The sequence below is a fragment of the Nycticebus coucang genome, chromosome 1 (genome assembly GCF_027406575.1).
Source record: "Nycticebus coucang isolate mNycCou1 chromosome 1, mNycCou1.pri, whole genome shotgun sequence".
In the NCBI taxonomy this organism is placed as follows: Eukaryota; Metazoa; Chordata; class Mammalia; order Primates; family Lorisidae; genus Nycticebus; species Nycticebus coucang.
The window spans coordinates 73,672,983-73,700,155 of record NC_069780.1 but is presented as its reverse complement, the minus strand read 5'-3'; the positions used below and the strand labels follow the sequence as shown (position 1 = coordinate 73,700,155).

The window sequence follows — 27,173 nt, the reverse complement described above, 5'->3', positions numbered from 1 at the left end:
TCTATGGAAAGGGGAGCACCATTCTCTGGAATTCCCAGAACAACAAGAAAGATGTAAGCCTTTTGCTTGACATTCTATGATGCAGAGAAATAAAAAGAAAGAAAGGAGTGAGCCTTGAACTATAGCCACCAAGAAAGCATGGCAATCTGAGAGGGAAGCCGACTGCAGACAGGCCACAGCTGACAGAGACCTGACGACACTGTCTGAACTCTTGGATTTAGGGGTATTTAGGGCAAGTCCCACTCCTCAGTCTTCACTCACATGTGCTAAAATTTTCTCTTTTTTGCTTCTAGCTTTAGTTGAGTTTTTCTCATTTGCAACAGAAGGAAATGAATGAGGATATGCACAGTATATTTTAGGCCAAAAATCTGAAGAAGGAAAGGTTCAGATTAATTCTAAACCCTATCCTTCCCACACACTTCCACAAAACAGGATGCCAACTCTAGCTCCAGGGACACAGCGACCTTCTCCTCTAAAGTCATCCCTTGGAAGCACCTGAAAGTATTCACACTCCGTACAGCTGTGTGCCTACCTCAGGGCCGGTCAGGGATCCAGATCTCAGGGAAGACCAGGGCTGTTTGGAGACCACTGCACTTTAAGAGCGACAATCATCTTTTTAAACTATTTCTCTTGTCTTAAAGAGTTGTTTCTTGGGCGGCGCCTGTGGCTCAGTCGGTAAGGCGCCGGCCCCATATACCGAGGGTGACAGGTTCAAACCCGGCCCCGGCTGAACTGCAACCAAAAAATAGCCGGGCATTGTGGCGGGCACCTGTAGTCCCAGCTACTCGGGAGGCTGAGGCAAGAGAATCGCTTAAGCTGAGGAGCTGGAGGTTGCTGTGAGCTGTGTGAGGCCACGGCACTCTACCGAGGGCCATAAAGTGAGACTCTGTCTCTACAAAAAAAAAAAAATAAAAGAGTTGTTTCTTAACCTAAGTAGTTAGCTAAAAAAAAGGGAGAAAGCTAATTCTAAAAAAGGGAGAAAGCTAATTAGCTATTAGGTCATAGCTAATTATTGCATTTTTAACTCTTACAGGTTCTGTTCCTCCTCTTGTCTCAGACAAAGGCAGAAATTTGGAATTCCTAGAATCTTCCAGATGTTGCCAGTGGCATTTTCTTTGTAGGCATCCAAAGAAAGCCAGAGTGATTCCAGTGAGATGAAGCAAAATATCAGCAGTATAATTCAGTGAAAAGGAAAAAGATGTTTAATCTAATACTGTAGAAAAAATGGACTGGCTGGACATGGTGGCACAGACCTGTAATCCTAGCACTCTGGGAGGCCAAGGCAGGTGGAATGTTGGAGCTCAGGAGTTCAGAGACCAGCCCGAGCAAGAGCAAGACCCTGTCTCTACTAAAAATAGAAAAACTGGCTGGGTATAGTGGCAGGTTGCCTATTGTCCCACCTACTGGGGAGGCTGAGGCAGAAGGATCCCTTGAGCCTGAGATACTGATCAGTTGCTGTAGCTACAATGATGTTATGACACTCTACTCAGGGCAATAGAGACTCTGCCTCAAAAAACAAAAAGAAAGGAAGACTGTTCGGATTTTTTAAGTAGAGCAGATAAAGTCTGCTATACTTAAATACTTACATAGAGGCACTTCTTGGTGTCATGAAGATGGTTTATCCAGATATTTTATTCCCACTTTTTTTCTCCTTCCTCCATTACCTGTTCTCAGTTTAAAACCTATACTCCAGCAGGTTGTAGTGGTGCACACCTGTAATCCCAGCTACTTAGGAGGCTGAGACAGAAAGATCACTTGAGCTCAGAGCTTCAAGGTTACATTGACCTGTGATTGCACCACTGTACTTCACGCAGTCTGGGTCACAGAGCGAGACTGTCTCAAAAAATAAAATAAAAATCTAGACTCCGTGCCACCCAGCTCAAATAGGCTATGAGCAAAAACACTCCCACAAATCATATATTAATCAGAGAAAGAATGTAGTGGGGGAGAGATTAAAATAGAATTACTGAAAACTATCTTGCCATCTACTACACAGAAAAAAAAAATCCATCAGTTGATAATTTCCTCAATATCCTGCCACAAATCTGCAAAAGTTTCCTGAATACTTCATTTCCATCCCTTCTGTTTTTAAGTAGATGAAGGATGTGCCCCCCTTTTCACCTGGAATCTGAATGCTATTTTCCATATTCAGAAGCACTTTTTGCTCTAGAATATTCCCTTAGTCCTCCATCTTCTCTCTCCCACTGACCAAATCGTTTGGCAAAGCTATCTGTATGGTAGGTCACTTCTTTCCTTTGCACTCCTTTCTCAAGCCTCCGCCGTCAGGCTCCCCCTTCTGCTTAGCTACCTAAACTACCCTATCCACTATGACCTATGACATTGCCTTGCTAGTACAATGTCACTTACCTCTCTGTCAATGACCATGTCTACTCCCTCCTGCTTTCTGAAATACTCATTCTCTTTGGCTTCTGAGACCCTTCCTAGTTCCCCTCTCTCTCTCTCCTCCCTCCCATAGCTACTGTTTCTCAAATCTCCTCCTCAAGTTCTTCCTTCACCCACCGCTTACCCGGTGGTGCACCTCAGGATTTGCCCAGAACCACCCTGCCTCCTCACTCTACTCTCTGGTCAGGCTCAACATTCACTTGCTTGCTCTGGTTTCCTATCTATAAACCAGCTCTATCCTCTGTTCCTGAAATACATATACCCATAAAAGAAACCAAGTACTGGACATGTCACTGGACATCTCAGAAGTACTTCAGCCTCAACATTCAAACCAAAAGCTTCCCACTCTCCCGGGAAGGAAGTCCTTAACACTGCTGCGCAAGGCCCTTCCTGACCCTGCCCCCGACCCCTGGAGCACCACTTTTCCCATTCCAGGAAAGCTCCCTAATCTGCCTAAGCTCCGTTTTTTCCAGCCTCAGGGCATGTTCTCTCTGGTCCCCAGGCCTCTCAGATGCATTTTCTCTGTACTTGAAAAATTCTTCTTCCCCACTTTCAGCATGGAGAGTTCCTACCCCTCCTTTTGGTCTTAGGAGTTACTACTTCCTTAAAGTCTTCTTTGAACCTCCAAACCAGTTTTAGTCCTACTAAGGACAGCCGCAGCATCCCATACTTATTCAACAATGGGAATAAAAATCACTTTTTAAATTAATTTGATGTCTGCTGCCCTAGAACTTTAACTTCTGTAAGATATACAAGGTCTCATTTCGCTGTTCAGCCACAAGCAACTAGCCCACAATATCTGGAGTTCAGTGACTTGAGATGATATCTCCCTCCCACTGCCATAAATAAACTTATTACGGCGATGAACAGATTTTTCATTTTTTTTCTATGCCTCAGAAGCCCATACAGCGTTCATTATGATTCAATCAGTTTTCCAAACACTTTGGAAATACACAATTCAATCTTAGCAATATTAGAAACATTTAACTACTATCCACATTTTACAGAGAAGGAAATCAAGGTACAGACATATTAAGCGACTTGCCCAAGGTCACACAGTAAAGAAACTTGTCTTCAAAGACTATAGTCATTAATTATCTTTGCTGTGCTGCCTTTGGCTTGCATTTCACAAAATAAAAACAAAAGCAGCAGAGTGACAGGACTATCTGCCAGATTCTCGAATAAATGTAATGACATGTCCATGACACTCCACTCCCTTGTACTTCTGGCTGTGTCCCAAAACTTTCAAGTAAAGGTCTTCGGTAATAAGTTGGGATTTCAAAACACTATTACCAATGATTTCTCCTACTTCATAAATGAGAGGCCTATATTTAGCCATGTGCTTCAAAACACTGCTGGCTTGAAAGAAGGATGAACATGTGGACACAAACTACTTGTACTGTCACTAATGGTAAAGCCACAACTGTGTTGAAGTTCAATCACAGGAAGTCTATAAAATAGAGTTCTTTATGTTTCTTTGCTTTGAGACAGAGTCTCACTCTGTGCCCTGGGTAGAGTGGGCTCCTACCTCACAGCAACCTCAAACTCATGGCTAGGATTATAGGTTTGAGCCACCACAAGCCCAGCAGAGAGAGAGTTCTTTTTAATAACAATAAACACCTAACATGGCCAGAGTTCTAAGGTCTTAATATGTAATGTGAGGATAAATACCACCCAGTGAGGCAAAGTTCCTATGGAGGCCATTTTAATAATAAAGAAAAATTTAGGCACTGAGGGCTTAAGTAACTTGCCCAAGGTCACAAAAATAATGAACGGTGGAGCCAGTTTTACAGAGGAAGAAAAGCATTCATTATTTGAGAGCCCATTGAACATTCTATATTCAGACCTGAAGTGACATCACTCCAGCCACACACCTCATTATGACTTGCTACCAGAGAGTGATGCTAAGGGAGGAAGGTGCCTGTGGGTGAAGTCAACAAGAAGAAATCACAGTCATCATTGAAACATTAAGTGGCACCAGATTAACATCTTCCTCAGGAAAGGCAGAGAGGAAATTCTAGTTGAACCAGGGAGCCAGGCCAAGCAAGGGCAGCAACCTGGGGTGTGATTCCGATCCACCTCAGAGTTTAAAGAGCTGCCCGCCTCTAGAATGTAGAGTGTCAGAGGTTTTTCAGTGTGTGTTTGTTTATACAAAGAGAAGCATCTCAAGGCTTTCCCAGTACAAAAGCATCCCCTTAGCAAGTCTATCAATTATGTTCCTGGATTAGGCCAAGTAAATGAAACAGGCCAGGGCTCATGTTTGCTTTGAGGTTTAGCGAGATACCATCCAATTACTGCCTAAAAAATCATGTTCATCTGAACAAACTGGCTTGACAGTTACCAGAATTCTTCATGTCATTGTGTTTACAAATACAAACATCATTTTTCTCTGTACAGTCTAATACTGGAATTCTAATTTCAATGAAGCAAAAAAGGCTTTTAAAGATTTTGTATTTCTGGGCAGCGCCTGTGGCTCAGTGAGTAGGGCACCCGCCCCATATACCGAGGGTGGCGGGTTCAAACCCAGCCCCGGCCAAACTGCAACAAAAAAATAGCTGGTAGCCGGGCGTTGTGGCGGGTGCCTGTGGTCCCAGCTGCTCGGGAGGCTGAGGCAAGAGAATCGCGTAAGCCCAAGAGTTGGAGGTTGCTGTGAGCTGTGTGAGGCCACGGCACTCTACCCGAGGGCGGTACAGTGAGACTCTGTCTCTACAAAAAAAAAAAAAATAGCCGGGCGTTGTGGCGGGTGCCTGTAGTCCCAGCTGCTCGGGAGGCTGAGGCAAGAGAATCGCGTAAGCCCAAGAGTTGGAGGTTGCTGTGAGCTGTGTGAGGCCACGGCACTCTACCCGAGGGCGGTACAGTGAGACTCTGTCTCTACAAAAAAAAAAAAGATTTTGTATTTCTGATTCAGACCAGTTTATTCCTACAGACTTGAGATATAAAACTTGCCTACTCTGACTATCCAAGTTGAGCTGATATCAAGAAAATTTACTAAATGTCTCCGAGATTCATGGATTCATTAACTGCAGACTGTTTTCAAAGCTAATGTTCTTTTGTTGTTGTTGTTGTTGTTGTTGTTTTTGTAGAGACAGAGTCTCACTGTACCGCCCTCGGGTAGAGTGCCGTGGCGTCACACGGCTCACAGCAACCTCTAACTCTTGGGCTTACGTGATTCTCTTGCCTCAGCCTCCCAAGCAGCTGGGACTACAGGCGCCCACCACAACACCCGGCTATTTTTTTGTTGCAGTTTGGCCGGGGCTGGGTTTGAACCCGCCACCCTCGGCATATGGGGCCGGTGCCCTACTCACTGAGCCACAAAGCTAATGTTCTAAAGTTTATAAAATTAATTACAATAAGGCTATCATAAAGAATTTTTAGCTAATTGTTACACCATCAAAAAAATGTATGAATAACTCAAAATAGAGGCATTTGAAAAAAATTTTAAAGAAAAAAATGCATAGATACAAGGCACATCATCAAAGAACATAAATTAACAAAGTATATGGCACTCGTAGGAAAAAGGGGTTGAACTGAGTGAAATATAGCTACATGTAACCACATGGAGGAATCTCTCATGCAAAAAGGCTTTAAAAGAGTTGAGGGGGGAAAGAGTATAGTACAAAACCATTATAAAAAGTATGAAAATATGCAAAACATGCTATGTATTATTTAGGGGTGTGTATAGCTGTAGCAAAATGCCTGGGCCTCGGCTCAGTGCCCATAGCACAGTGGTTACGGCGCCAGCCACATACACGGAAGGTGGTGGGTTCGAACCCAGCCCAAGCCAGCTAAACAACAATGACAACTGCAACAAAAAAATAGCTGGGCGTTGTGGCAGGCACCTGTAGTTCCAGCTACTTGGTAGGCTGAGGCAAGAGAATTACTTAAGCCCAAGAGTTGGAGGTTGCTGTGAGTTGTAACGCTACAGCACTCTACCAAGGGTGACATAGTGAGATTCTGTCTCAATAAATAAATAAATAAATATATAAAATGCCTGGGATAATAAACACTGAATTTGACATAGTTTCTGCCCTTTGGGGATAAGCTGTCCTTAAGCTGGGGGGGTAAATATATGAATGTTTATTTATTTATTTTTTTTTTTAGTTTTGTTTTTTTATTGTTGTTGCAGTTTGGCCGGGGCCAGGTTCAAACTGTCCACCCTGGGTATATGGGGCTGGCACCCTACTCCTTGAGCCACAGGTGCCACCCAATGAATGTTTATTTGTTTGTTTGTTTGTTTTTGCAGTCTTTGGCCAGGGCTGAGTTTGAACCCACCACCTCCGGGATATGGGGCCCGCGCCCTACTCCTTTGAGCCACAGGTGCTGCCCCCAATGAATGTTTATTATGAGGCTCTTTATATCTTTTTGTATTTCTAAAGTATCCCAACGTTTTAAAGGAAAAACAGCTTAATACTAAAATAATAACTTAAAAGATACCCTACTATAAGAGTGGGAGAGGAGGAGGCTAGGACAGTCAGACTCTGAGAGTGGAGGTCTGTGCCTTGTGAGGGGTCCTAAAACAACCCAACCTCTGATTGTCTAAAACAACCTACAATACAAATGAGCAATCACTTTAAATTACAATAATGATCCCAGGGGGGCATTAAAATTCAACAACTTTTAAACAATGGTCACTGTACGGGAGCTAAAAAAGATACCTTCGGAACTATATCATCAAAGGTACACACATTCCAGATAACCAAGATTTATCACCACTTCCCCAGAAGACAACCCTTGTTATACCCTTCCACAGAGACAGCTTTTTATTGTGGTTAAGGGTTTTGGAGTTAGACAAACCTGGGTTCACATTCCAGCTCCACCAATGACAAATTGTGTGATTTGGACAAGCTGTTAATCTCTCTCGATTCAGGTTCCTAATCTATAAAATGTGGTAAATAACACACCTCATTAAATAATTCTTAACATTATATAATGACTATGCTGAATTCACCACAGAGTAAAGCAAATAAATGCTTAATAAAAGTTAGCTACTATTATTAAAATTAAATTATATACACTTTCAATAACATAAAACCTCTTTCAAGTGTATTTTGTAACTGCCTATTTGTCTCTAAAATATAACTCCATTAAAATCAACCTAGTAAAACATCCAGGACATTCTTAATCAGAAGTACCATCTACAAATGTCTACCACTCACCTACAAATCCTGAAATAAAGCCAACTTAGCCAGGCAAGTTTTCTTTAAATAAGACATGGAAAGTAAAAGGCAATGCTAGACAACACTGAATCCCATAAAACAATGTCTTAATAGCTACATTTTTAACTTTATGGAAGTGACAAAAGATGACATATTTTTATTAACTGTAGTTAAATTAAATGTAAAGTTTATTTAAGGGCAGCTTCACTGCCACATATAGTCAACAATCACTTAAAGGATGGCTTCTAATAACCTAGTAGACAACACAATATTTTTATGTCCTTCACAATCCTTGTCTAAATCAACCTACAATACAAATTAGCAATCAGTTTAAGTTACAATAATGATCCCAGGGGACATTAACATTTAACAGATTTTAAACCATGGTCATTGTACGGAGCTAAAAAAAATATGTTTTTTTGTTTGTTTGTTTGTTTGGGGAGGGTTGGGTGAGAGGAGAGACAGAGTCTCAGAGTCTCATTCTGTCACCCTCAGTAGAGGGCTCTGGCATCATAGCTCACAGCAACCTCAAACTCTCAGGGCTCAAGCAATCCTCTTGCCTCAGCCTCCCCAGTAGCTAGGACTACAGGCGCCGACCACAACACCCAGCTAATTTTTCTTTCTTTTTCTTTTGCAGTTTTTGACTGGGACTGAGTTTGTACCCGCCACCTCCCGCATATAGGGCCGGCACCCTACTCCACTGAGCCACAGGCGCCACCCCTAATTTTTCTTTTTTAATAGAGACAGGGTCTCACTCTTGCTCAGGCTGGTCTTGAACTCCTGAGCTCAAGCAATCCACCTGCCTCAGTCTCCCAGAGTGCTAGGAATAGAGGCCTGAGCCACGGTGCCCAGCTCTTGCCTGTGTTTTGTTGAAAAGCAAAAACAAAATATAAGGTCATAAATAGCTACTTGTCACAGAATTCAAAACATCATCTTTGGTAATTTGTCATGGGGACTTTGAAGATTCTTTTGGAGAGAATAGGATTACCAAACAGCTCTTAGGAAAATCCCTCTTAGGAATGTCTCTGGCTGTCTTCTTTTTCTCATTGTGAATTTATCATAGCAAATACAAGAACTGTCCATGTTAGGGTTTCTCTGTATGTTAAACATGAAAGTCAATGTGCTCAAAAACTATCACTGTAAGGCCAGGTGTGGTGGCTCATGCCTGTAATCCCAGCACTCTGGGAGGCCCAGACAGGGGAACTGTCTGAGCTCACGGGTTTGAGAACAGCCTGAGTCAGAGTGAGACCCCATCTCTAAAAATAGCCCAGCGTCGTGGCAGACACCTATAGTCCCAGCTACTCAGGCGGCTGAGGCAAGAGAATCACTTTGAGCCCAAGAGTTTGAGGTTGCTGTGAGTAGTGACACCACAGCACGCTACTGGGGGCAACAAAGTGAGACTCTGTCTCAAAAATGTAATTTAGTCATGGAAGGCTCCAGTCACTGATGTTGTCACCAGCACCTTGAGCAGAACTCTCCCCATCATCTCTTCCTTATCAGTCCCTGTTGCTGACTACTTGAACCTCAGCTATAGATGGCTTACTATATACTTATTATAACAGCCTTCTTGTGACACTTCCCACCTCATCTTCAAATCTATGTGAATCAGAAATAAATTCTAGGCTCAAGGGGTATTTGCGAAACTTGGTAAACGTAGAATCTAAATGTTTTGGCACAGTAACTGAGATAACGCCGGAAAGGCTATGTTAACCATTGTGATAAAAATGTGTCAAATGGTCTATGAAGCGAGTGTATGATGGCCCATGATCATATCAATGTATACAGTTATGATTTAATAAAAAAAAAAAAAAATTCTAGGCTCAGCACCTGTAGCTCCGTCAGTAGGGCGTCAGCCACATACACCAAGGCTGACAGGTTAGAGCCCAACCCGGGCCTGCTAAACAACGACAACTGTACTTAAAAAATAGCCAGACGTTGTGGCTGGGGCCTGTAGTCCCAGTTGCTTGGGAGGCTGAGGCAAGAGAATCGCTTAAGCCCAAGAGTTTGAGGTTGCTGTGAGCTGTGACACCACTGCACTCTACTGAGGGCGACATAGTGAGATTCTGTCTCAAAAAAAAAAAAAAAGAAAGAAAAATTCTAGAAAATCTTTTCCCAAGGTACCACTGAGCTGTGATCTGTCACCTTACTTTCAAATCTTCCAGTTTCCTGAACTACATTCAAAATCTGAAAGACTTTCCAGAGTTTGACAATTTTGTTCCTCTTCTTAGTTACTAGTAATGGTGATTTGGTACACTGTTAGGAGTAGAAAGTAGTAGTAAAAACCAGGTTAGATGACTGCCTGGGTGCAGGGCTCATGCCAGTAATCACAGCACCCTGGGAGGCTGAGGCAGGAGCCTCTCAAGTTCAGAAGTTAGAGACCAGCCTGAGCAAGAACAAGACAACATAGGCCGGGAGCAATGGCTCGTTCCTATAATCCTAGCCCTCTGGGAGGCCAAGACAGGTGGACTGCCTGAGCTTACAGGTTGGAGACCAGCCTCAGCAAGAGCTAGCCGGGCCTTATGGCAGGTGCCTGTAGTTCTAGCTACTTGGGAGGCTGAGGCAAGAGAATCACTTGAGGCCAAGAGTTTGTGGTTGCTGTGAATTATGGTGCCACAGCACTCTACTCTGAGGGTGACAAAGTGAGACTCTGTCTCAAAAAAAAAAAAAAGACAACATATTAATTAACCCAATATATTAATAATAGGTAGTATTATAATCTCCATTTTATAGACAAATACATAGATACAGAAAGGCTAAGCAGTTTGAGCCTGGATTCACAGGTTAAGCTTGGATATGGACCCAGACAGACTAGTACCTCAGTTTGTGCTCTTAATCTTCTATACTATTTTCTCTTATCAGCTATTTTAAAGATTAAAAACAAAAATACCCTCCTTTTCTCTGTTTTCCTCCTTCAAAAGTCAGTGATGCTCCCTGTTTCCTAAAAAAGAAGGAAAGAAGGAAGGAAGAAAGGAAAAAGAAAACAAAAGGAAAGAAAAGAAAATCTCCAGTAAAAAAGCAGTCAGAGGAACCCCAACAGATGGGAGAAAAGAGAGCAGCGATGTGTCAGAAAGACACCGGGAACAGCAGATCACTGACTGACCAGCAAAACATTCTAAATAAACATGGTCCAGCTGGCGCTGGGCTCTAAATAAGAACCACTCCAAATGGAGACTAGGACGCCCTGCAGTGACTAAAGCATTTCAAGCTATTAAAGCCAACCTAGTTCAAGTTTGATTATAGTTAGCTTCACAGCCAGTCTGCACTCACTCTCGCTAGAGGCCAGCCTCTTATCATGAAACCCCAAGTGAGGCAGTGCCCAGTGGCTCACGCCTGTAATCCTAGCACTCTGGGAAGTCAAGGCGGGTGGACAGCCTGAGCTCAGGAGTTTGAGACCAGCCAGAGCAAGAGCAAGATCTCCTCTCTACTAAAAATAGAAAAACTAGCCAAGCATCTTGGTGTACACCTGTAATCCCAGCTACTCAGGAGGCTAAGGCAAGAGAATGGCTTGAGCCCAAAAACTAAGATAGCTGTGAGCTATGACATCACATCAGTCTACCAAGGGTGACAGAGTGAGACTCTGTCTCAAAAATAAATAAATAAATAAAGGGGGGGGGCAAAACTCATTAAAATACCAAGACCTAAAAGAAATGCCAAAACCAAGTCTTGGAAGACCCAAATTCTCGTCCTGACTCTGCTAACAAGGTCCCTTACAACCTTTTTCACATCTCTAATAAGTGAGGCAGATCACTTATGTAATTCATTCATACACTTTCACACACACACGGTGCTAGACAATCTAATTTACTAAAAAGCATTTTACATACATACATAAATACGTAATAACTATAATGACTATTTGTTCAAGAAGTATTTTCTAGGCTCGGTGCCCGTAGCTCAGTGGCTAGGGCGCCAGCCACATACACTGGACCTGGCAGGTTGGAATCCAGCCCAGGCCTGCCAAACAACAATGACAACTGCAATAAAAAAAAAAAATGGCTGGGTGTTGTGGCGAGCGCCTGTAGTCCCAGTTACTTGGGAGGTTGAAGCAAGAGAATTGCTTAAACTCAAGAGTTTGAGGTTACTGTGAGCTGTGATGCCAAGGCACTCTACTGAGGGAAACAAAATGAGACTGTCTCAAAAAAAAGAAAAGTATTTTGTAGCGGGGTGCAGTGCCTCACACTTATAATCTCAATGCTTTAGGAGGCCAAGGGAGGACTGCGTAAGGCTGGGAGTTTGAGACCAGAGTAGAGCACAAGCAAGATCCCATCTCTAAAGAAAAAAAAAAAATTTAATTAGCTGAGCGTGCCGTCGCACACCTGTAGTCCCAGCTACTCTGGAGGGTAAGGCAGGAGGACTGTTTGAGCTTAGGCATGTAAAGGTGCTGTGAACTATGATCATGCCACTGCATCCTAGCCTAGGTGACAGGGCAAGATGTGTCTCTTAAAGAAAAACTTCACTATAGAAGTGGATATATTTTCTTAATGTAAAATTTATGAGAAAACCATATTTGGCTTATTGCTGTTTCTGACAAATATGCTATATGTGTATTTGTATAAATCATAAGCACCTGAAGCTATACAGCCATCATATAAAAGGCTTACAAATGTGCCTGTAGTCCCAGCTACTGGGGAGGTTAAAGCAAGAGAATCTCTTGAGCCCAAGAGATAGAGGTTGCTGTGAGCTATGACACCAGAGCATTCTACTGGGGGCCACAAAGTAGAGTCTCAAAAATAAATAAATAAATAAGGCTCACAAATGTTTAAATTGCACTGAAAGAAGGCACTACTTGTTCTAGGAAAGGAGTGAAAAAAGAACTACAAAAGCCATTTGAACAAAGAATCCATTGAATTGAGTGATCTCCAAAACCATCACATAGGTCAAAGACTCTTCTCTCAAAGCTCCTCTCCACCCCGCCCCGCTGCTATCTCTCAATTTACCTTACACAAAAATGTGCAATACTGTCTCTAAACTATATCTTTCCCATTATGTCAGGCTTCTGCTGAAAAACCTTCAATAATAAAGTCCACATTCCTAACCTTGCTTTATAGCCCTCTAAATTCTGAAACTGACCTTTCCATTCATCCCCGTCTTCTCCCTGAAAGAAAATCTCCATTCCAGGCAAACTGGTCTCTTCACTATTCTGCCCCAAACACTGCAGGTGTTCTGGTTTCTTCTCAGCTCTTTCCAATCTGACAAGGTGTTTTATTCCCTCCTTAAAACACCGGTGAGTTCCAAAACTTCCAGCAAACATTCTTCACTCTAACATATATCTTGTTTCTAGAAAGGTTAGGATACTTTACTTGTCACTAATTTTTAACTTTTTAACATATATGACTGTTTATCCTTTGTAGCTTCAAAAATTTAGCACAGTGCAGACAGGAGTTCAAAATGTTCTTCAACTACAGGAACTCAAGGGCAAGGGCCCCTACGTTCTTATTTCTTTGTATCTAATTCCAGTATTTAACAAACTCCATGGGCAAGTATTTACTGATTGCTATAATTGAACTCTGCCTTAAGCCTTCAGGTCCTACAGGCCTCCCTCCTCTTTAAATATTTATGGCAGCATCAAGATATCAAAATTACATAAATCCAAAAAGTATTTAATGCATACAGGAGACATCTTATAGGGAAATTAAAAACAGAATCACCTAAACACACAATTCTGAAAATGCACAGGAGGCCATGTTTGCAAAACCAGTGTAAAACATGCAGAAACGTAAACAATCCCACCTAGTTGTTTTTCTTTCTATAGACGAGGGGTATCCAACCTACATTCCATAGGTTGCATCCTGATTTGATGAGGACTTTTTTTTTTTTTTTTTGCTTATCTGTGGTGTTGTGTCAGATATCACAAAAAGTATGTGTGGACCTTTTTTATTTTTAGTCAGCTTTCATTAGTGTTTGTGTATTTAATGTGGGGCTCAAGACAACTCTTCTTCCAATGTGTGGCGGAGAAAAAAAGAGAAAAAAACAAAAAAAGTGAGACATCCAGTTAGATCTCCACTTAATGTCTTTCCTTAATTCTTTCAATTCCCATGTTACAGAAAGGCTCAGCTGGAGAGGTGAATGACTGACCCAGACTGCAATTTCAAATGACTTCATCAAGCCATTTTCCAAGGCTGCAGAACCTTACTAATTCCTCTAAGAAGTAGGGCACGGCAAACTGAACACAAAAGAATTATAAGACCTGTTCAAATGTCACATAGTCAAGTCGTAACAGTGAAGACAATTTAAGCTCAGGTCCCCTGACTTAACTGCAGGGGTCTTTGGTAGAAACTGGAAGTAAACATCATGGAACAAGTGGGGAAAAGCCAGAGTCTTCCTAACTGCCAAACCCATATGAGCCAAAGCTATGTTTCTGTCATCTTCTGGGAAAGAATTTAAAATAGAGAACGTTGGAGGAAAAAAGAGATACTTTCTGGTTGCTCTCTTAAGCACGTTTCTTATGTAAAAGGACAAGAATAAAAAGGAGTAAGACACCAATTCACAAATTCAAGACAGTACAGTCGAAGGGAAAAGGCTGACAGCTGCCCCCCCCCCATGCACTAGCTGCTGTGGGAACATGAGGCATGTGTCCTGCTGGCAGGAAGGCTAATAGTGTTATCACAGAAATAGCTTTCTACCAGTGGCCAAGCTAGCTTTATCCTCTGCCCCTCTCCTATCTCCCTAGCTGCAGAGGGAGCTGCTACTACAGCCAGTGACTCTGGTTAACACCAAGCCCTCACCCCCTACATATTTACAGCCCTCTCTACTTCCCACCTAACAGGATACCCTATATACCCGATGCCAAGGGACTGGAACGCCATCAGCCAAATAAGCCCACTTATCACATGTTCCAAACAAAGTAAGTCCTGGTCTTGATTTTGCAACAGCAAAGAGGTCACAGAACCAAAAGGAACCTTGGAGATCACCTAGAGAAGTGAAGTGACTTGCTTCCAAAAGTGCAGGGATGGCTCACTAAATTCTTCCCTTTGAAATGTATTTCAGCTCATTCATTAAATGAATATTTACTGTGCCAAGCACCATACTGGGCGCCTGAGACAGTATGTTCGGAATGGTTTAATCTTCCTTAATGCAAAGTGGGGATGGGGTGGATGACGGGGGATTTTTCCCAGAGGTAGTACATACAAACAAGTGTACAAAGGACAAATTCCTAAGGCTAAATTCAGTAGAATTAAGAAATTTGGTAAGTTACAAAGGCCCTGACGACACAGATCCAAGAGACTGGATACCGCTCAGGTGCCTGTGTGCTGTACAGGGTTTTTGTTTTTTTTTGTTTGTTTGTTTGTTTGTTTTTTTGGCCGAGGCTGGGTTTGAACCCGCCACCTTCGGCATATGGGACCGGCGCTCTACCCCTTTGAGCCACAGGCGCCGCCCTGTACGGGGTTTTTTAAGAGGGAAAAGCAACACTCACAGCCATCCTCAGAGGGGCAATCGGTCCCACGGCTGGTCAGGCTACCCAGCTCCTCCCTGGAGCTAACTCCTCCCGGTTTCCAGCAGCATCACTAACTCAATGTTTCTGCATGAACTTCAGCCCAGTCTCTCCTAGAAAGAAAACTCTTCTCAGCTACACTAAGTACACTTATCCGTCCAGTATCTCCTGTTTTCTTCCAAGTGTCTCAAAAGATAAAGGACCAGGGGAGGAAGGCATAAGCTTGACCGGGGTGGAACTCCCTACTGGCAGGCTGTCAGCTCACCCTTTCAAACCCCAATCTTTGAACCCTCCTCAGCACAGAGGGAGGGAAGGAATGTGCAGAAAGCAGCACAAAGCCAGGTGGACTTTCCGGTTTGGCACAGCGAAGGAGAAGACTGTCGAGGAAGATCAGAAAATGAGATGGGAAAAAATGAAGCTTAAGGGGCTCCTGAAAAATTTCAACACCCAGCAGGATTCCAAAGAAATCCCGGGAAAGTTATTTTTGAGAGGTCACTAGAAAAAAAACTAGCCAAACTGATTCCTCTGTTTTAAAGGAGACTGAGCAGCTTTAGGCAGCACTAAAACCTGACCCCACCTAGGGGTCCGTGAGAGACTAGGGGTCGGTCCGGCGGAAAAGCGCTCGGCCGGGCCAGGTGAGGCTCTTCACTCCCAACGAGGCAGAGCGGCAGGCGCAGGAACGAGGACTTGTCCCGGGTAGCCTGGGGAGGGATGACACCAGGGCCTCCTGACTTCCAAGCGACCCCGGCTGGTCCTAAATAAGTCTCCAGTCCCTCCAGCTGCTGGGCATGACTAGACCATCCGTCTCCCGCCGGGAGAGGCTCCTCCCGGCCTCGCCACGCCGCGCACAGCCCGTGCGCGCCCAAGACCCGCTTACTTTTGGTCGCAGCAATGAGGTTCTTCCCGTCCTTGATGAGCTCTTTAATGAACTTGTTGGTCCTCTCGAGTTCCGCTTCGTGGGCACGGACCCTCTCCCGGAACCAAGGGCTGTCGAGGTAGCAGTCGCTGAACTCCAGCGGCTGCAGCCCCATGACGGCGGCGGTCCCGGCGCGGAGCGCGCTGCTGCCCGAGCCGGGCTCCGAGGCCGCAGCCAGGTGCGGCGGCGCCGCGGGGGCAGGAAGCCCGGGAGGAGCTACCAGGCAGGGGCGCACGGCGAGCGCGGGCGCGCGGAGGAGCAGCCGCTCAGGCGAGCCAGAGCGGCGGCGCCCAATCCCGGCAGCCCCGGCCGGAGCCTCACGCGCGCGCCCCGCCCCGCCCGGCCCGCGCAGCAGACACTCCCCGGGGCGCGAGCCGCCCCGCCCCGCCTGGGCGCCTCCCGGGCCCGCCCCGCGCTCCCCCGCTCGCCCCCTTCTTTTTCCTCCGCCTTCCTCCTTCCTCCCGTCTTTTCCCCTCCCTTCCCGGGACGCGTCTTCCCTCTCTTCCCCGCGCGCAGCGGCCCCTCCTCTTCCTTCCGAGGCGTCCTCGGTGTGGAGTTTGGTACTGCCGCTCTCCTCCGCTCCGGGCGCGCGGCGTCCCCTCTTCCTGGGCTTCCCTGTCCCAGGGTGACTCTCAGTCGTTCCCCGGGGCAAGGAACCCCACCGGGGCCTGGAGGGAGAATGGAGATAACCGTAAGTCCCGGCTGTGGGACCGCGTAACTCGGAGGGGGTCTGTCCAGCTGGAGGAAATGATTCGCTCATTGATCTCAGTTTCTTGAGACCGACCCGAAGCTAGGAACTGACTCGTACACGATGCTTTTTCCTTACTCCTGTGCTCCCATTTAAAGAAATAAGGTGCGTGCTAAATCTCTGCTTGAGATGGAAAGCTTCACTTTGGCAAGAGTGTTTTCTGGGTGGCCCAGCAGCTGCTAATTGCGCTTTTTTTGCATATCAACACACTGAACCATGTGGGGGAGGGGAGAGTGGCTAAACCGCAGAGAAGATATTTCTGTTGTGTTCAGCGGATTAACTTTGCTTGAGTAGAGATGATCTTTAGTATTTTAAAAATAAGCACGGAAAACAAGTGCCAGGTTATGTGTGGTCTTAACCAGGTGGGAGTGAGAAGATCAAATGAGAATTTATGTCACTACCCTCGAAAAGTTTTCTATTCTATTAGGAAACGGAACTCAAAAGTGTCCCCTCAGAAACGAACGTTCTAAATTATTGAAATGTATATCTTAAAGGAACCACTAATAGTTAACTGGAATAAAGTTTCATAATAGCAACTAACAATTTATTAAAGTTATGTGCACACAGTAAGACTCTGCACACGACTTCACCAAGAACACATTTTGTTTCTGTACATGTCTACCGCTAGTGGTGGTGTGACCACCAAGAAACTTCAAAGGAACTTTACAAGGTTCAGACTGAGCAGGGTAATTAAGAATCTGTTTGGGCAGCGTGCTGTGGGAGTGTAACCCTCAGGAACAAGTTAAATCAGCCTCCTACTCAATAAGCGCTTTTGTTACAAAACAGCAGCGGGAGTGCTGAACCCACAGATAAACATTATTACTTAACGTCCATCCTCCAGAGAGTTCAAAATGTTTTACAAATAACTTTTAGGAGTTGAAAGCTTCAGTTCTTCCTAAAATCAGCAGGGAACTGGAGTCTACAGAAGAGAGAATAAAAGAGGCAAATAAAGAGGAAAAAGGCACTCAAGAATAGGGGTGCAAACGAAAGGACCTTGCAAAACAGCCATGCTCTGACCAGCACTCAGTCTCTCAACCAAAAACCTAAACCTTTCCTCATGAAGAGGGGCTGCTGACACTTCCTCAAAGTGCTAAAACATAGAGGTACCATATGACCCAGCAAGAAATGGCAACATGTCTGCACAAATGCAAATACATAGATGTTCAAAGCAGCATTACTCATAATATCCAAAAAGTGAAATCAACCAAAATGTCTATTAGCTGTTGAATAAACAAAATGTGTGTATCCATACCACAGAATATCAATGTAGAATGAAAAGGAATGACCTACAGTCAGCACAGTAGAACACGATAAAATGTTGGGACGCCCAGTGGCTCGCGCCTGTAATCCCAGCATTCTGGGAGGCCAAGGCTGGTAGACTGTTTGAGCTCAGGAGTTTGAGACTAGCATCAGCAAGACAGACACCTCATCTCTGCCAAAAATAGAAAAAACTAGCAGGGGTGATGGTGCATGCCTATAGTCCCAGCTGCTGGAGAGGCTGAGGCAAAGAGGATCAGTTGAGCGCCAGAGCTTGAGGTTGCTGTGAGGTACAATGACACCACAGCACTCTACCCAGGAACTCTGTCTCAAACAAATGAAAACATGGTAAAATGTGAAAACATTGTGCTAAGTGAAAGAAGACAGTCACAAAAAGCCACATAATGTCCACTCATGTGAAATGTCCAGAACAGAGAAATCTATCAATTAGTGTAGGGTGGAGGAATTAGGCAGTAAGGGGTTTCTTTTGGGGGCGGTGAAAATATTTTACACTTAGATTTTTGGTAAGGGTTGCACAACTCTATGAATGTAATAAAAACCATTTAATTGTGCACTTTAAATGGATGGACATTCTAGTATGTGAAATATATCTCGATAAAGTTTTCATTAAAATGTTTAAAAGATGAGCTACTCCAGAACTGCTTCTCTTTCCTTACCACTTTCCATTTCTGGTTTACTCAGTACGGTCAGCTATTTAGAGCAAAACAAGTTGTTTAAAACAATTTCACGGGCGGCGCCTGTGGCTCAGTGAGTAGGGCGCCGGCCCCATATACCGAGGGTGGTGGGTTCAAGCCCAGCCCCGACCAAACTGCAACAAAAAAATAGCCGGGCGTTGTGGCGGGCGCCTGTGGTCCCAGCTGCTCAGGAGGCTGAGGCAAGAGAATCGTGTAGGCCCAAGAGTTAGAGGTTGCTGTGAGCTGTGTGACGTCATGGCACTCTACCGAGGGTGGTACAGTAAGACTCTGTCTCTACAAAAAATAAATAAATAAATAAATAAAACAATTTCACATCATTAAAAATATTGTCACTTTATACACCCACATGAACACATACACTGTTTAAAAGCAAGTATATGGGGTGGCATCTGTGGCTCAAAGGAGGAGGGCACTGGCCCCATATACCAGAGGTAGTTGGTTCAAACCCAGCCCCAGTCAAAACTGCAAAAAAAAAAAACAAGTATATAAGAAACAATGCAAGGTGGCTCATGCCTGTATCCTAGTATCCTAGTACTCTGGGAGGCTGAAGTGGGTAGACTGCTTGGGCTCGGCAGTTCAAGACCAGCCTAAGCAAGAGTGAGATCCCGGCCGGGTGCAGTGGCTCACTCCTGTAATCCTAGCACTCTGGGAGTCTGAGGCAGGTAGATTGCCAGAGTTCACAAGTTCAAGGCCAGTCTGAGCAAGTGCAAAACCCCATCTATACTAAAAATGAAAAACTAAGGCAAGAGGATGGCTTGAGCCCAAGAATTTGAGGTTGCTGTGAGCTCTGATGCTACCACACTCTACCAAGGGGGACAAAGTGAGACTATCCCAAAAAAAAAAAAAAAAAAAAACCTGAGATCCCATCTGTAAATAGTAGCCAGCGTTGTGGCAGGTGCCTGTAGTCCTAGCTACTTGGGAGACTGAGGCAAGAGGATCACTTCAGCCCAAAAGCTTGAGGTTGCTGTAAGATATGAAACCAGAGCACTCCACAAAGGGCAACAAAGTGAGAGACCCTGTCTCAAAGAAAAAAAAAAAAGAGGGCCGGGTATGGTGGCTCATGCCTATAATCCTAGCACTCTGGGAAGCCGAGGTAGGTGGCTTGCTCAAGGTCACAGGTTCAAGCAAGAGCGAGACCCCTATCTCTAAAAATAGCGGGGCATTGTGGCCAGCGCCTGTAGTCCCTACCTACTTGGGAGGCTGAGGCAAGAGAATCGCTTGAGCAAAGGAGTTTGAGGTAGCTGTGAGGTGTGATGCCGCAGCACTCCACTGAGGGGGAGAAAGGAAGACTCTGTCTCAAAAAAGAAAGGAATGCAATGCAATACTAAAACAGTCTACTGCAATTGCCATGAGTGGAGGGGTCTAATTAGTTTTGTTAATGTGGGGTGAATGAAAAGAGAAACCTTTTTACAGTAGAAAGATAGTTATTTAGGAGTTCGGGTCCAGCTTCACTACTCAACAGTTGTGCCACCTTGGCAAAGGTAGGTAGGTTCTCTCAAAACCTCAGATTTTCTGTCTATGAGATGGAGATGATGACATTGCAGCTACAGGTTGCTGGAGATGATTTAATGAAATTATGCTTGTCAAGTGCCTACTGAGAGTTACGATAATGACGAGGATCAAGAGAAGGAGGAGGAAAGATGGGCTGAAGGGAGGAATAAGGAAAAGAGAAGATGAGGGTTACATCACAACAACAGGAGAAAGATTGGGAGGGCAGGGCAGCCTTTATATTTTTTTTTTTTTTTTTTGTAGAGACAGAGTCTCACTGTACTGCCCTCGGGTAGAGTGCCGTAGCGTCACACAGCTCACAGCAACCTCTAACTCTTGGGCTTACGCGATTCTCTTGCCTCAGCCTCCCAAGCAGCTGGGACTACAGGCGCCCGCCACAACGCCCGGCTATTTTTTTGTTGTTGTTGTTGCAGTTTGGCCGGGGCTGGGCTTGAACCCGCCACCCTCGGCATATGGGGACGGCGCCCTACTCACTGAGCCACAGGCGCCGCCCCAACAGGGCAGCCTTTAAATCATAACATTAAACCATGTAAGACAGAATTCAAGCAAAGTCATCACAAAAGCAGATTTTACTGAGATTGTAAGTTTTATCTTCAGGTAATTAATTCATTCTTTCCACAAATATTTGTGCATTTTTTTGTTAGCTTGTTGGAGACAGAGTCTCATTCTGTCACCCTGGGTAGAGTGCTGTGGCATCATAGCTTCCAGCAACTTCAAACTCTTGGGCTCAACCCATCCTCTTGCCTCAGTTTTTCTATTTTTAGTAGAGATGGAGTCTCACTCTTGGTCAAGCTGGTCTCGAACTCCTAAGATTAAGCAATCCACCCACCTCAGCCTCCCAGAACCACATATTCGTTCACCTTCTCTATGTGTTAGGCACCATGCTAGGTATCAGCGACACAGCAGCACACAAAACAGACAGTCTGTTCTCACTGTGTTTTTGGTCTCTGAAGGGGGACTGACATTATACCAAAAAAAAGAAAGAAAGAAACCACAAGTATGTATCTAATTTAAAATTAAGGTGCCATACAATTAAAGGAAGGGGTATGAGAGAGATTATAATTGGGGGACCTGATATAGACTGGGAATGGGGCCAAGGAAGGCTTCACTAAGGAAGGGTCATTTTATCAGTAACCAGAAGAATCTGTAGGAGTTAACCATTCATTAGGGGTGGGAGTAGAGTAATCCAGGCAAGGAACCAGGACGGTGCAAGCCCCTGAGATGGCGAATTCACGAGACTCAACAGTACACCCCAGGCATGGTGGTTCAGGCCCGTATTCTTGGCACTCTAGGAGACCCAGGCATGTGGATAGTTTAAGGTCAAGTGTTCAAGACCAGCCTTAGCAAGAGCAAGACCCTGTCTCTACTAAAAATAGAAAAACTAGGCAGACATCATCATGGTGGGCGCCTATAGTCTCAGCTATTGGGGAGGCTGAGGCAGGACGATCATTTGAGCCCAACAGTTTGAGGTTGCTGTGAGCTAAGATGATGCCATAACACTTTACCCAGGGTGACACAGTGAGACTCTGTCTCAAAAGAAAAAAAAAAAAAGAAAGAAACTCAAAGGTAACATGGATGAAACACAGTGAGAAAAACTGTGGCAATGCTGGGTGGTAGAGGGTAGACAAAGGCCAGATCATGCAGAGCCTCATAAGCCATATTTAAAATTCTGAATTGTAGCCCAGCACTGTTGGAAGCCTTTGAAGACTTATGCACGGTGCTAATAGGATCTGGCTTGTGTTTTCTCCCTAACTGCTGTATGGAGAATAAGACTGTACACAGAAGTCTATGGAAGTTGTCTGGGTAAGAAATAATATAGCTTAACCCCCCACCAAAGGTGACACTAGAGACAGAGAAATAGAAGTGAAATTAATTCAGAGGGAGATTCTGGGACTTCACAGTGGCCTGGATGGTGGAAATAAGAAGGTGAGAGAGATGGCACTCAGGGTTTGTGGCATGGTAAGTTACGTGGAAGAATGTGCCATTTACTGAAAGGAGAACGGGATAATAAGCCAACCTAGTGGGATTGGTGGTAACTGCGATGGGTAGGGTCAGTTTCGATGTCAGACTCATGAAATTCAAGATTCCGGGCGGCGCCTGTGGCTCAGTTGGTAAGGCGCCTGCCCCATATGCCGAGGGTGACGGGTTCAAGCCCGGCCCCGGCCAAACTGCAACAAAACAGTAGCCGGGCATTGTGGCGGGCACCTGTAGTCCCAGCTACTTGGGAGGCTGAGGCAAGAGAATGGCTAAAGCCCAGGAGGGCTGTGGAGGTTGCTGTGAGCTGTGTGATGCCATGGCACTCTACCGAGGGCCATAAAGTGAGACTCTGTCTCTACAAAAAAAAAAAAAAGAAAGAAAAAAGAAATTCAAGATTCCCAGGAGACATTCAAATATACACGTAAGGTAGGCTTGACACCCAGCGTGGCCTTTTAAGCCTTTGCTCAGTGCTTGGATTAGTTAGGGATTTGAATCAACGCAAACTCGTCAAGTTGCAGTCTAGATGAAATAGAGATCAACTCAGAGGAAGGCTTCCCTTTGTGGAGGTTCCACTATATACAATATTGCCTTTCTCTAATGAGTCACGAAGTAACTACCTATAAATTCAAACATGGGTTCCATTGCATCTTTGAGTATGTTTCAGATTGTGAGTCAGAGTTAGGCTCAGACACAAAATAAAACAAAATCCAAAATAACAGTGAGTGGTTTAACTCATGAGGAGTCTCTCTCTCTCTCTCTCTCTCTCTCTCTCTCTCTCTCTCACACACACACACACACACACACACACACACACACGAAAGAAGATCACCATTCCAGAGGAAGCGTTGCTTTTCCTCCTCCTCACTATCCCTCATTTAGAAGATGGCTTCGAGAGTTCCTGAGAACAAAGAAGGGAGAAGATAAAAGAGCACCCGGCAGTCCATTCAGCTTCTTTTCTCCGCATTCCTATGCATCTCACACAACATTTTTACTTTTTATCTCAAGGGCCATAACTTAGATGGTCACAACTCACCACAAGGGAAGATGGAAAACATGGTCTTTTATCCAGGTACATTGCTACTTTAAATAAAATCTAAATTTTCCTACAAAAAGAAAATCTAAATTTTCCTACAAAAAGAAAAGAAATTTTTAGAGACAGAGTCACTCAGTCGCCCTCGGCAAGGGGCCGTGGTGTTACAGCTCACAGCAACCTCCAGCTCTTGGGCTTAGACGATTCTCTTGCCTCAGCCTCCCGAGTAGCTGGGACTACAGGCACCTGCCACAACGCCTGGCTATTTTTTTGTTGCAGTTTGGCAGGGGCCAGGTTTGAACCGGCTACCCTCCGTATATGGGACCAGTGCCCTATTCACTGAGCCACAAGTGCTACCCAGGACAATAGACTTTTTTTATTTGAGACGAGGTCTCACTATGTTGCCTGGGCTAGAGTGTGGTGACCTGATTATAACTCATTGCAGCCTGAAACTCCTCAGCTCAAGCAATCCTCCTGCTTCAGCCTTCTGAGTAGTGGGACTACAGGTTCATGCTACCATCATGGCTCATTTTTCTGTTGTTTTTTTTTTTTTTTTTGTAGTGGGGGGGGTCTCACTATTGCTCAGTCTGTTCTAGAACTCCTGAACTGAAGCAATCCTTCTGCATTGACCTCCCCAAAATACTAGGCTTACAGGTGTGAGCCACTGTGCCTGGCTGGGACAATAGATTTTGCACAGGAAGCTAGCAGTGTCTGGTGCAGGCTGACACTCTTCTGAGTAAGGATATAAATTATCACTATGAAAAAACATAAATGAGAAGAATTTAAGAAATAGGCTCTGTGCCTGTAGTACAGTGGTTACAGCTCCAGCCACATACACCAGGGGTGGCGGGTTCGAACCCAGCCCAGGCCTGCTAAATAACAATAACAACTGCAACAAAAAAAATAGCTGGGCGATGTGAAATTTACTAGGTGTAGAATATAAATGTCTTAACACAATAACTAAGAAAATGCCGTGAAAGCTATGTTGACCAGTTTCATGAAAGCATTTCAAATTGTATGTAAAACCAGCATATTGTACCCCATGATTGCATTAATGTACACAGCTATGATTTAATAAGAAAAAAAAATAGCTGGGCGTTGTGGTGGGTGCCTATAGTCCCAGTTACTTGGGAGACTGTTTTAAGAGAATCTCTTAAGCCCAAGAGATTGAGATTGCTGTGAGCTATGATGCCATAGCACTCTACTGAGGGCAACATAGAGAAACTACCTCAAAAAAAAAATTTTTTTTTGAAACAGTGTAATCTAATTGTACATATTTTCTTTTTTTTTTTTTTTTTTTTTTTTTGTAGAGACGGAGTCTCACTTTATGGCCCTCGGTAGAGTGCCGTGGCCTCACACAGCTCACAGCAACCTCCAACTCCTGGGCTTAAGCGATTCTCTTGCCTCAGCCTCCCGAGTAGCTGGGACTACAGGCGCCCGCCACAACGCCCGGCTATTTTTTTTTTTTGGTTGCAGTTTGGCCGGGGCCGCGTTTGAACCCGCCACCCTCGGTATATGGGGCTGGCGCCCTATGGACTGAGCCACAGGCGCCTCCCAATTGTACATATTTTCATATTAATCTAAAATAAAATAAACTATTAACGAAAAAATGAAAAAAATTAAGATAAATCTTTAGGTGTCTTGCAGGCTGCTTTTCTTACAAGTATGAGAGAAAAAAACAAAAATGCTAAACTAGTTTAAGCAATAAAGTGTTGGATCACAGCACTGAAAATTCCACAGGGAGGTCAGCCAGGCTTCGGAAGCAGTTATCAGCACTTAGCTCCATTTCTCCATGATTCTCTCTGCTCTGCTCACCTTGTAGGTACTGACCTCGGCCTCCAGACCTTCCTTCCTGAGAACCAAATGGTGTCTACATTTCCAGACTCACTTATAAACCCCTTCCTGAGCTAGAAAGTTGCTCCCTTGTCATAGTTACTTTGATCTGACAGTCAAACCAATTTGGGAGACTGCCATGCCCTGACTCAGTCCTGAGGGGCCACCACTCAACTTAGAACTGAGGTCATGAAGGGGTAATGCCAAGTAGCTTAGGTCACTCAAGCTCCACTGTTTGAGCAGGAGGTGGGTTAATCCACCAAGATATGAGAATGCTACACAAGTTTGTGAACTGGTAATCTGTGATGCTTGTGAAACAAAGTGAATATACTAATGTCAATGAATTGTACACTTAAAAATGCGTATAGTGGTAACTTTTATGTTATGCATATTTTACCACCACAGTAAAAAAAAAAAAAGGATTGTGAAGGAAGAGTGGGAGAGGGCACATGGCTCACACTTGTAATCTCAGCACTTTGAGAGGGTGAGGCAGGAGGATCACTTGAGTCCAGCAGTTTGAGACCAGTCTGGACAGCATAGTGAGACTCCATCTTTAAAAAAAAATAATAAATTAGGTGGGCATAGCGGCACATGTTGTAGTCTCAACTACTGGGAAGGCAGAGGCAGGAGAATCACTTGAGCCCAGAATTTGGGACTGCAGTAAGCTATGATTGCAGTTCTGTATTTCAGCCTGGGTGACACAGCAAGACCCTATCTCCTGAAAAAAAAAAAAAAAGACATATACGGAATATACAGAGAATAATAATAACTATCCAAATGCATTTCACATTTTAATTACATCTACATCTTTTTTTTTTTTGAGACAGAGTCTCACTATGTCACCCTCAGTAGAGTGCTGTGCTGTCATAGTTCACAGCAACCTCTAACTCTTGGGCTTAAGCAATTCTTTTGCCTCAGCCTCCTGAGTAGCAGGGACTACAGGTACCTGCCGCAACACCCAGCTATTTTTTTGTTGCAGTTGTCATTGTTGTTTAGCAGGCCCAGGCTGGGTTCGAACCTGCCTGCCTTGGTGTATGTGGCTGGCACCCTACCCACCGAGCTACAAGTGCCACCCAACATCTATATCTTTAAAAGAGCTTTTTCTTCACAGAACTCCTATTAAGGGTCCACTCCCTAGCAATCTGGGTAATCCAACTTAAGAAAAGCTATGCCGAGGACACTAAACCGGGTGAGCCTGTGTGTCCCAGGATTACAGTGGTGTGCATGTACTATTCCTTGTGCTTCCAGAATTTACTGAGCACCTGTTAGATGCCAGGTTCTATGCTAGACCAGGGGCAGCAATAGTGAAAAACACTAGCATGGTGCATGCTCTCACAGAGTAATGTTCTCCAGAAAGAAAGAACATATTGAAAATACAAAAGGTGAAAGGAAATCTCTGATGAGTGCTAGGAAGGAGCTGCATGTGCATGGTGCTATTGCAGGGGGCTTTGAATTGTGCTGAGATGTTGTCGAAGACATGTCAATTGAGCTGAGACCTGAAGGAGGTGGACTTAATGGGTAGAGGTGACATGAACATGGTGTGCAGAGAGAAGCAGCATTTCCAGAATAGACTTCATGGAAGAACCAGTACAAGTAACTGAGAAAGGTTTTGTGGCTGGAGCAGCATGGGCTGAACTGAGGCTGGAGAGGGACTGGGGGCCAGTCCACTGCACTAGCCTTGCTTTTTTCTTCGAGAACACCGGCATGGGCTTCAGACTTCCCTGCTTGTTTCTCAGGAGAGCTCACCTTTTCCAGTATTCCCAGACACCATAACTTGAAAGGGTATACAACTCCAAAGAAGTTCTAGAACTATGACACGTCCCTAGAGATACTCAATCAGCAAATATTGATTGAGTACTCGGGTGATCAAGGCGTTGTATGTAGTAAGTGCTGCAACCAGGATTAAGGCGCAATAGTCCCTAATCCTAAGAGGTTTACAATCTGGTGTACTCAGCCATGGAGAAGCACAGCACAGCACACTGCTGCCCTGTCCAGCCAGCCCTGCAGTCTGGCTGAGAAGTGGGTGTTCTAGTGAAGCCGGGGTGGGGAAGTAGAAAAATAAGTGGGTGGGGGTGGGAATTTTCCATTCCTCCCACACTGAAATTCATATCCTCTGAAGAAATCTAGGACTCTTACCAACTTTGGAGGTAGGAGAACCTGGCTCAAGGAGATATGGGTCAAAGCACACAAGCAGCG

The 27,173-nt window shown here is 44.6% G+C and overlaps 2 protein-coding genes across 5 annotated transcripts in view; one reads left to right on the top strand and one right to left on the bottom strand.

Annotated features, from left to right (window-relative positions):
- The window catches only part of ARHGAP10 (Rho GTPase activating protein 10), a 346,448-nt gene extending 330,219 nt beyond the window's left edge, over positions 1–16,229 (bottom strand). The window contains exon 1 of one of the 4 annotated variants that reach the window (XM_053582345.1): positions 15,869–16,229. In XM_053582345.1, the coding sequence (XP_053438320.1) occupies positions 15,869–16,022 (154 nt within the window). In that variant the 5' untranslated portion in view covers positions 16,023–16,229. The remainder of the gene's footprint in view (positions 1–15,868) is intronic. The other 3 variants (XM_053582335.1, XM_053582326.1, XM_053582317.1) reach the window with 3 other exon arrangements.
- A 413-nt stretch (positions 16,230–16,642) lies between these two features.
- The window catches only part of PRMT9 (protein arginine methyltransferase 9), a 104,583-nt gene continuing 94,052 nt past the window's right edge, over positions 16,643–27,173 (top strand). Inside the window, exon 1 of the mRNA XM_053582370.1 lies at positions 16,643–16,760. The gene's annotated coding sequence lies outside the window, so the exon portion shown is untranslated. The remainder of the gene's footprint in view (positions 16,761–27,173) is intronic.